A 10,874-nucleotide genomic window follows, 5' to 3' on the forward strand; every position below is an offset into this window, starting at 1 on the left:
GTCCCTTAAAGGGATACTCCACCCCAAAATGAAAATCACTTAGCCTCATGTCGTTCCAGTGTAATTTACTTGGCAGTCAATGGGACAGTCGCACGCCTCCCGGTTTTCATCCAAAATATCTTAAATTGTGTTCCGAAGACGAACGAAGCTTTTACGGTTTTGGAACGACATGGGGGTAAGTGATTGACAAAATTTTCATTTTGGGGTGGAGTATCCCTTTAAGGCATCCATCACCCTCAGTTCATCTGAGATCAGGATGAGTTTGTTTCTTCATCAGATTTGGAGAAATGTAGCATTGCATCAGTGTCTCAGCAATGGATGCTCTGCAGTGAATGGGTGCCGTCAGAATGAGAGTCCAAACAGCTGATAAAAACATCACAATAATCCACAAATAATCCACACCACTCCAGTCCATCAGTTAACATCTGGAGAAGACGAAAGCTGAATGTTTGTAAGAAACAAATCCATTATTAAGACATTTAAACAGCCGCTTCTGGCTAAAATATGAGTCCATAATTCATAATAATGCTTCCTCCAGTGAAAAGGTCCATCTCCTGTTGTCTCTCACATCAAAATCCAAACATATCTTTATTTAGAGCTGTTTTGGACTGATCTGTGCAGATTTCTCTCCTGATTCAGACCAGACCACTTTTCACTGGAGGAAGCTTTATTATGGATTATGGACTCGTATTTAAGACAGAAGCAACGGTTTGAAGTTTACAAAATGATGGATTTGTTTAAACTAACCTGTTTAAAGCTTGTGGATTACTTACGAATCTTTGTAGATTATTGTGATGTTTTTATCAGCTGTTTGGACTCTCATTCTGACGGCACCCATTCACTGCAGAGCATCCATTGCTGAGACACTGATGCAATGCTACATTTCTCCAAACCTGATGAAGAAACAAACTCATCCTAATCTCAGATGATCTGAGGATGAGTACATTTTCAGCACATCTTCATTTGTGGCTGAACTGTCTCTTTAATGAAGAGAACACGCGTGTCTGATGCATGTGTTCAGATGAGAGAGGAAGGATCTCTGTGGTGTCAACGGTGTCATCCTGCAGTCAAATATTTTTGTACAAAGCGAGTTAAAGGAAATTTATTTAATAGATAGCTGTCTCTCGTTTAACTCCACTCTCCATTTCTTCATGTGTTATAAAATTATTCAAACTTAAATCAGTATTTCTGACTACTTCATCCCTTGTCTACAAACACAAACATGTCTTATTTCCCTGACTAGTGTTTAGCTACAACCTAAAAAAAATAACAGATAAACTTGACCTTTATCTTTAGCTGTAATGAAGATAAAGTTAATCTGAATATTTCATTGTTCCTTCCACATTGAAAAGTATGAAGTAAAATGTAACATACAAGTATATGATTCTAATAGACAGAGATTGATAGCCAACTATACTGTATACAGTATCATACTATACACAATATAATATACCAGACTTAAAATTAAGAATCCAGATTTATCAGGGGTCCGACGGTCACATCTTAAAAATTGTGATTTCCAGGCCTGACAAAGTCATTTAAATGAACATTTTGGAAAAGTAATGTATAAATACATTTCTGGAGTGAATACTAACAGCTTTATATTTTATCAGCTATCTATTTGTTTGCAATTTCTATATTATATAGATTTTTCACAGATGACTGGAGAAGTTATGGAAATGTATTGGTCAGAAGGTTTTATAGTCCTGCTCTTTATACAGTATCTAGTCGCCTGATCAAAGCAAACTTGTTTCTTGGACTCTTCTGCCCTCCAGTGGCTCCTCACACACACGCAATTCAACACCTCAATAAATACATACAAACATATGGCTGAATGTGATATAAAACAAAAAATTGATGTATATGGAATCATTTGTTGATATGCATGTGTAATAAAGTGCAACACAATCCAATATTGTGTTGGATAACAATAAAAGAGACACTCAGTGACTGTGTGCATACAGAGGTGCTTTATTGATGAACAATTTATACTGATTGAAGAGGAAATCAATATGCTGTCTTCATGCACAGACACAACCTTCATGTGCTCTGCTGGAAATCAGAGATGAAGATGCTGCAATGTGTGTTATTAGTAGGGTTGCAAAGGGGTGGAAAATTTCCGGTAAATTTCCGGAAGATCCCTGGAATATTCCAAAAAATCCTGGAATGTTTCCGAAATTTACTGGATATTTTCCACCTTTTTGAAACCCTAGTTATTAGTCACAGACACAACCTTCATGTGCTCTGCTGGAAATCAGAGATGAAGATGCTGCAATGTGTGTTATTAGTAGGGTTGCAGAGGGGTGGAAAATTTCCAAAAAATCCCTGGAATATTCCAAAAAAATCCTGGAATGTTTCCGAAATTTACTGGATATTTTCCACCTTTTTGAAACCCTAGTTATTAGTATTGTAGCTGAAGCAGATTTGCGCACACACATACTGATATACGACGCCTCCGGCTGCTGCTGCTACAGTCGTGTTGAGATGGGGCAATGCTTATAGCAGTGAATAAAAACAGTTGCACGCTAATTTCCCATAAATCTCCCGAGCTTTGGCAACGGTGGACCCGGCTCCTATAAAACAACTTCACTGAAGTCATAACACAAACAGAAAGGCGACCAGCCCAAACCGGCTGCAAAGCAAACACACACATCCAACGCTGTACTGGAGTTAGCATGGCTTCGTATGAGCTGAGCTGAACACGACTCGAAATAATCATCTGTATTTTGTTCTAGGCTTATACGTGACAGATAGCAGGTTTATAATCAAATATTTACAGAGACAGCCCTTCATTTGCTTTCCTTCAAAAATGATTAAAAGTAGAGCAAAACCGTTTGCTTTTATAGACACCGAAGAAAACAAGAAGCAGAACCGAAGACCTTCTGAAGAGTGCACACAAACACACTACTAAAGCACAATCTCTCCTCCCCTGATTAAATAAGACATAATGTGAGGACAAAATCAGCTGTTTGCATTTCTTCAAAAGATGTAATCGTTGGTCATCTTGAGCGAGGGCATGGCCTCGTTGACGTTCTGTTCGAGCCGGTGATACTCCACCCCGCGCGAGCAGAAACCGTCCCGCCAGCGGCGACTCTGAGCCAGCAGCATCAGCTGCAAACACAGAGCAGAGGTCCATCATGACGACAGATCATTCACACGATACGCCTGCCTCTGACAGAAACAACGCTCGTTTATGTGCCTTTCATCTCCTTCATTTTACATACTGCGTGATCTTATATGCATGTACAGTGGTGGCCAAAATGATTAGAACAGTAGTATATCCAGCAGCTAAACATGGTTTTAAGGCAGTTATTTCTATGTTTTAGGAAATATCAGTTTACATTTCCAAACATTCATTGTGCCATTAATTGTAATAATGCAGTGAGATGTTTGTGCTGCACACAGAGATCTGATCTGATCGTCATCAGTCTGTCTGGAGTCACATGAAGAAACAGAACAAACTGAGACAGACTCAATCCAGAAGAACTGACGCTTCAAGAAGCCTCCTGCAAAGCTCCAGTACTGTTAAAAGTTTTAGGCACTCATGTAAAAATGCTGTAAAATGAGGATGCTGTCATACACAGATTTTCTTGATCAATGAACTTCTATTAACTAAATGAAATCAACATTTGGTGTGAGCATCCTCTGTGTTTAAAGCAGCTTTTGCCCTCGGTGCACTTGAGCAGAGTTTCTCAGGAGCTTTGCAGGAGGTTTCTTGAAGCGTCAGTTCTTCTGGATTGAGTCTGTCTCAGTTTGTTCTGTTTCTTCATGTGACTCCAGACAGACTGATGATGATCAGATCACATCTCTGTGTGCAGCACAAACATTGATCATCATCAGTCTGTCTGGAGTCACATGAAGAAACAGAACAAACTGAGACAGACTCAATCCAGAAGAACTGACGCTTCAAGAAACCTCCTGCAAAGCTCCAGTACTGTTAAAAGTTTTAGGCACTTGTGTAAAAATGCTGTAAAATGAGGATGCTGTCATACACAGATTTTCTTGATCAATGAACTTCTATTAACTAACTGAAATCAACATTTGGTGTGAGCATCCTCTGTGTTTAAAGCAGCTTTTGCCCTCGGTGCACTTGAGCAGAGTTTCTCAGGAGCTTTGCAGGAGGTTTCTTGAAGCGTCAGTTCTTCTGGATTGAGTCTGTCTCAGTTTGTTCTGGTTCTTCATGTCACTCCAGACAGACTGATGATGATCAGATCAGATCTCTGTGTGCAGCACTAACATCTCACTGCATTATTACAATTAATGTCACAATGAATGTTTGGAAATGTAAACTGATATTTCCTACTGACACACTACAGCAAAACATAGAAATAACTGACTTAAAACCATTTTTTAGCTGGTGGAAATATAGTGTTCTAATCGTTTTGGACACCACTGTACATGTGAACCAGTATTGTCACGATACTAACACTTCTAACTTTGATGCAATACCCTGACATTAAAAAAAAAAAAGATATTTAACACCATTTTCGATACCACAGGGAAAAACTGCCATAGCATTATGGGAATAAAATGTGAAGAGTATCTAAGTTAGTTTACTTTAATATACTTTCTTTTTGTGAATAAAAATTGCAAATCAAAATGGCATTTAAAAACTTTTTTTTTTGCTTTGCTTGTTTGTGGGGCTGCACAATTTTGGTCAAAAATGTGTGATTATATCTCACTATGGATATAGTAATAGTTATTTATTTTTATCACCATGTCAGCATCTAAGGCTATTTTCAGTTGCAATAATACAACAATTACATAAACACTAAAGAAAAAAGACAAGAAATCGGAAAAATACGGCAGCTTAAATTACACAAGACTTTTCAAATTAACATGTGATAACAATTCTAAAATCTTCTCTGGCAAAATCTTACTAAACTAGTCCCTGAGTGAGAGTAATTCATAAAAATGTTATCTTCACTATGGATAGAAAATATCATTAAACAAATTTTTATTTAAAGAAAAAAAAAATACTGAAAAACAAAAGAAATATTACTATTGTAAAATAAAACATCAAGTATTTATGTAAGTATTTAAGAAAAATAATTATTATTTCATTTTACATTACAACTGTAAAATACTAATATTTATGGCAGTAATTTCTTCACTTTTCAAAAGATGCATCATGTCAGTTTTATGTTCTTTATTTTGACAGTAAACTGCAGAAGCCCTAAAAGCAGCACTATGTAACTTTAGGCGCTCTAGCGGTTAATAAACAGAACTGCACGCATCCCGCGGAAGAACATTCTAACCGGAGCTACTTCTCTAAGTTTATGTCTCTGGCGATTCACGCAGGTATGTGTTACTCCGCAGCGGCGACCAGGCTACAATAGTCCGAATATAAGCACTTATTATAAGAGTACCATAGTGATTCGGAATAAGACAAAAACGCAGTTTGGAAGATTAATTCATGATGTACTCGCTCATTACATACAGTTTGCACATTTTGAACACAGAAAAAGTTACATAGTGCTGCTTTAAGTGATTCTCATTATAAGTTTCTTTGGTGCATGCAAAATAATTTTTTATTTAATCGTGGCATTTCTTTACACGCCTACATTGGAAAAATGTGACTGAAATTTAAACTTGTGCAACTATCACGGTGATCTCAATAAACTGCAATTAACTATGGCGTTTACAGTGAAGCTTACCTTCCTCTTGTTGTGGTAGGTGATGTACACGATGGCCACCAGAAGGGCGATGATGACCAGATGAAAGAAGAAGTGGGAGTCTTGATCCTGGGTGTAGATGCTTGTGTCCTTGTTTTGAAGGCTGTCAGGGTCTTTCGTCACACCCCCGATGTTTTGAGGTGGCTCAGTGAAGTTTTCACCAAAATTATCACCGTCATCATCGTCGTCTCCAAAGCCCATGTCTGCTTCTGGAGACGTGCGGTCGCCCATGTAATCCGAGGTGCTGTCAGTTTTGTGAGCTGCAGGGGTGGAGATGGCGGTGGGCTTGTTTGCAGGTGTGCTGGTGGGCTCTGGTGGCTTGATAGTAGTCTGGTTTGGAGCGGTTTCGTGCAGGTCTGCGGCAGCAGTCGTAGGTGGAGCGGTGGGAGCGTCTGCTGCTATGGTGCTGATGTCGATAGCGGGAGCTTGCGTTGATTTCGTCACCTGGCCCGAGTGACTGTCTAGACGTCTGTCGTTCTGGATGCCTGTCTTCTGAGCCACACCAGCTGTGGATGAAAAACAAGCCACATTACTGTGATGCTGTTGCCGACCGCATGGCCAGTGCTTTACATTAATTACAAATTGTAGTCCATTACTGATTCCAAATTGCATGGCAAAAATTGTAGTTAGTAACGTAATCTATTACAAAATCTAATCGGACTACTTTTTGATTACTTTTAGATTTCTTTTGACCCAACTCAACTATCACATTGATTTAAATAGGATAAACTTGTACTACCGAGGTGCTGTCAGTTTTGTGAGCTGCAGGGGTGGAGACGGCGGTGGGCTTGTTTGCAGGTGTGCTGGTGGGCTCTGGTGGCTTGATAGTAGTCTGGTTTGGAGTGGTTTCGTGCAGGTCTGCGGCAGCAGCCGTAGGTGGAGCGGTGGGAGCGTCTGCTGCTATGGTGCTGATGTCGATAGCGGGAGCTTGCGTTGATTTCGTCACCTGGCCCGAGTGACTGTCTAGACGTCTGTCGTTCTGGATGCCTGTCTTCTGAGCCACACCAGCTGTGGATGAAAAACAAGCCACATTACTGTGATGCTGTTGCCGACCGCATGGCCAGTGCTTTACATTAATTACAAATTGTAGTCCATTACTGATTCCAAATTGCATGGCAAAAATTGTAGTTAGTAACGTAATCTATTACAAAATCTAATCGGACTACTTTTTGATTACTTTTAGATTTCTTTTGACCCAACTCAACTATCACATTGATTTAAATAGGATAAACTTGTACTACGTTGATATAGAAATACAAAACGGAAAGAAAGTATATTCCATTCGTTAAAAACATTACATTACGTCAAGGCTTCCCAAACCGGGATTCATGAAGGAACTGCAGGGGGTTTGTGAGTTCAATGAATAATTCCATCATAAAAATGTAAAATTAAAATAAATTATTTTAAAATAACTGAGTTTGAAAGACAAACACCTTCCAAAGACACAGTAATACATGGCTAAATAACCAACTTAGTGATTAAATAATTCAAATAAAAATTATATTTCAAAAATAAATAATATGGTGTCTTTAAAAAGTAACTGTCGTGTGATTACGAGTATTTTAAAATGTAATATAATCCAATTACAAGTACTTAATTTTTGGAATCTGATTACGTAATGCAGATTACCTGTGTTCAGTTACTACCCAGTTAATATTCACGTGAGATGTACAACTTTTGCATTTCTCTCAGACATAAAATTATACACTACATGAACAGTTGGGAACACCAATTTTTGCACGTTTACCCAATTAGTTTATTTAATCAGGAACAAACTTTAATATCATTAGGTATTATCTTTCAGAACCTAGTTTGGTTCACATAACCACTGATTGATTTCCCTGCCTCTGCTTTTGATATCCTTCTTCTGGTCAATAATTTTTCATAAGTTTTATCCCTGTTTATAATATGATATAAACAGAATTGTGAGATGTAAACGCAGTATTGTACATTACAACTCCAGTGTTTACAGAAGCTTGACAGTTGAGGAACTGACGTCACAAAAGCACGAGACTTCCGGTCTCAGAATCAACAGAAGTCTTGTGCGAGTTTTCTATGGAGTGTAACATTATGTAAACGTGCCATTTATCGTCATTTGATGAGAAAGCCGTTTGAAGAGTCGACAGTTGAGGAACTGACCACGTCACAAAAGCACGAGACTTCCGGTCTCAGAATCAACAGAAGTCTTGTGCGAGTTTTCTATGGAGTGTAACATTATGTAAACGTGCCATTTATCGTCATTTGATGAGAAAGCCGTTTGAAGAGTAACGTTAACGTTACTTTGGGATTCATTTAACTGACAGGCGAAGTTTCACAACGGAGCACGAACTCTTTTTGGCAAAAAATAAATGACACCACTGGCCGCAGGGAACAAGCTGTTAATGTTTATAGGGAAATCCTCCACTAACCTTTCGCTACAGATGTGCAGCTCACAGAAAGGATCTGTAGTGACAGAAAAACTGCGAATATTCCCATCGCTGAGTCTCTGGATCCCGTCTTCCGCGACGCCGCCATCTTCCGCGCTGACGTCATCGGCGCGCATGCTCCGTGAGGCCAACGTAGCAATTTTTAGCACCTAGCAACAAATTTAGCTGTTTTTAAAAAAGTATTTGGCAGCTTTTAGCAACTTTTGAAAAGCGACTCAAGTTATAAAAAAATAAGGCATGTATTTTTCCTCTTAGCAGTTACTACCCTGCTGAAGAAAAAGCAATAGAAACCATCACAGAAATTCTAATGGTTTCCACTACAAAAACCATTACAAATATTACAAACTATCAACTTTTAACTATTAACACCATTAAAAAATGGGTTTCTGTAGTGTGTTTTGGGTAGCAAAACACGGTGGCAAAACGGGTGGCAACCCTACCCAAAACACACTACACTGTTTAAATCTAGATTAAAGACACATCTCTTTAGCCAAGCATACTGTATTCTAAGGCTTAAAATATGGTATGCTTGGCTAAAGAGATGTGTCTTTAAAATCTAGATTTAAACAGAGAGAGTGTGTCTGAACCCCCGAACGTTTCAGGAAGGCTATTCCAGAAAAAAAAAAAAAGTACCAGAGGAGCACCAAAGGGGTTAAAGCATTTTAAATTAATTGATAAAAAACACTATTCATACTGTAATTAACATACCTCCATGCCAGCCCTGTGATTTTATCAATGGCATAAATACAATGGATATTAATTTGGTTTATAAAGCTTTTTGTGCTCTTCACAAAATTATAGCACAATTATAAACTTTTTTTTTTTTGTGAAAAGGGGAGATTTCTTTGAAAGGAAGTATGTTCAAAGCAAAGGAAGTATCCAAAGTCTTTGTGTAGGTACTTCAACCTTTTAAAAAGTTAAAACTGCACATTTATGAAAAAAATACTAGTTATTATATGCAAAAAGACAGATTTTCGGAGTAAGAAACCAAACTGCACAGTCGAGTAGTGTGGTCCAGGTTGAAATGTTTTATTCAACTGAAAGTACCCATACTGCTAAATCCACAGTATTCTAATCCTACACTGACTGCATCCACCTATTCAGATCTTTTCTGCTCTCCCCAATATCTCAGAAGCTTGTTTCCAATCTCCTTTAGTTCAGGGAGAGCTGAAAGAGTTTTGCCATCAAAGGTACAGGCAGTATGCAGCGAGAAAACAATGACGGACAAGATACACGTGTGGCTTCACTCACACAGACGAGACAAAAACACGAAACGCACCCAAAAGGCTGGTGTCTACAACTAAAGGCGTGATGGGCTGCGAGTGTCATCCGTTACATACGGGTCCTTTCCTTCAAGCTTTGCTGGGGTGAAAACCGCAGATCAGGAATGTTGTGGCCTAATATTAGTGTTGTCTGATGTAAACGTCTCCGTTTCTACCCAACGCCTTCCCAAAAATTAAATATTCTGTCATGATCAACACTGTAATAAATAACATTGAGTGTAGTGAAAATCCATTTTTCAAGCCATTTATAACTTTGCAAATGCTCTTATTTCATTCTGTGTGACCTAGTAAATACACAACTGTTGCTCTCTCTGAAGAAGTGAGCATCACTAATGCATTATTTGACTGAGTATAGTGCGCTTCCTTGGCCAGGGCATCTAAGAGAAACAAGGTGTGTGAGGATAGGTATTCAAAAAAAGAAAAATCAAGTCAGGATTATTGCAATCCTCAGCTTCCTATGCCTCGAACTCCAGACCCAAACCCAGTTTGTGGCCACCTGCGTTAACGTTCTTCCCATCCAGAAGAGCAGAAAGGGTCAGCTTAATACCTGAACCGAGAGAAGAGGGAAAAAGTTAGACAAGGAACGATCACATCCAAGAGAGCTTACTGAAAACGGCATATACACCGCTGTTCAGAAGCTTGGCATCAGTAAGACTTAATGTTTCTGAAAGGAGTCTCTTCTGCTCATCAAGGCTGCATTTATTCGATCAAAAATACAGAAAGAACAGTAATATTGAGAAATACTATTGCCATTTCAAATGGTTGTTTTCTATGTGAATATATGTTAAAATGGAATTGATTGCTGTGAGTTTCCAGCATCATTACTCCAGTCTTCAATGTCACATGATCTTCAGAAATCATTCTAATATGCTGATTTATTATCAATGTTGGAAACAGTTGTGCTGCTCAATTTTTGTGGAAACATGACATAAAATATGGTCTTAAAAATAGATTTTTAATTATTCCCAACTTTTGACCAGTCATGTACATGAAAAACTTAATTTTAAAATGCAATAATATTTCACAATATTACTGTTTTACTCTATTTATGATCAAATTAACACAGCCTTAGAGAGCAGTAGAGACTTCTTTCAAAAACATAAAAAATAATAATAATAATGAAAATAGACCGGTAATGCATGGTCTAAAATGCAACTGCCACCTTTTGCGGCGTGATTGCAAAAAAGGCAGAATATTCACTTGGAATTGCTATGTATATGCAATTGTAACTAGGGATGCACGATATTATCGGACCAATATCGGAATCGGCCGATAATGGCTTTACATGTAAATATCGGCATCGGCCCGATATGAAAAATTATGCCGATATGTCTTGCCGATAAGAGGAATACATTAACTCACATGTGCTCAGGGTGTGCTAGCGATTAGATCACGTCAACAGTGAGGCTCATTCTTGAAGCAAAGTTTTGCATGAATGGTGATTGGATTCACTGTTTTGGATCGCTGCATTTAAACTGAGAATGCATGTA

General features: G+C 38.4%; 2 protein-coding genes across 2 annotated transcripts in view; both read right to left on the reverse strand.

The window, feature by feature from the left end:
• Positions 1-1,953: 1,953 nt before the first annotated feature.
• Positions 1,954-8,238, reverse strand: LOC107742455 (trans-Golgi network integral membrane protein 2). Its single transcript, XM_016555420.1, has 5 exons — positions 8,084-8,238; positions 6,415-6,683; positions 5,658-6,239; positions 2,234-3,111; positions 1,954-2,038 (listed from the first exon to the last, which is right to left on the reverse strand). Exons 1-4 carry the CDS (start codon positions 8,205-8,207, stop codon positions 2,980-2,982), a joined length of 1,107 nt encoding a protein of 368 aa, XP_016410906.1. The 5' UTR covers positions 8,208-8,238; the 3' UTR covers positions 1,954-2,038; positions 2,234-2,979.
• Positions 8,239-9,109: 871 nt separating this feature from the next.
• Positions 9,110-10,874, reverse strand: part of LOC107742456 (voltage-dependent anion-selective channel protein 1) — a 17,550-nt gene continuing 15,785 nt past the window's right edge. Inside the window, exon 8 of the mRNA XM_016555421.1 lies at positions 9,110-9,931. Within this exon, the coding sequence (XP_016410907.1) occupies positions 9,840-9,931 (92 nt within the window). The 3' untranslated portion in view covers positions 9,110-9,839. The remainder of the gene's footprint in view (positions 9,932-10,874) is intronic.

Source organism: Sinocyclocheilus rhinocerous, unplaced genomic scaffold (genome assembly GCF_001515625.1).
Source record: "Sinocyclocheilus rhinocerous isolate Xijiao unplaced genomic scaffold, SAMN03320098_v1.1 scaffold1427, whole genome shotgun sequence".
Taxonomy (NCBI): Eukaryota; Metazoa; Chordata; class Actinopteri; order Cypriniformes; family Cyprinidae; genus Sinocyclocheilus; species Sinocyclocheilus rhinocerous.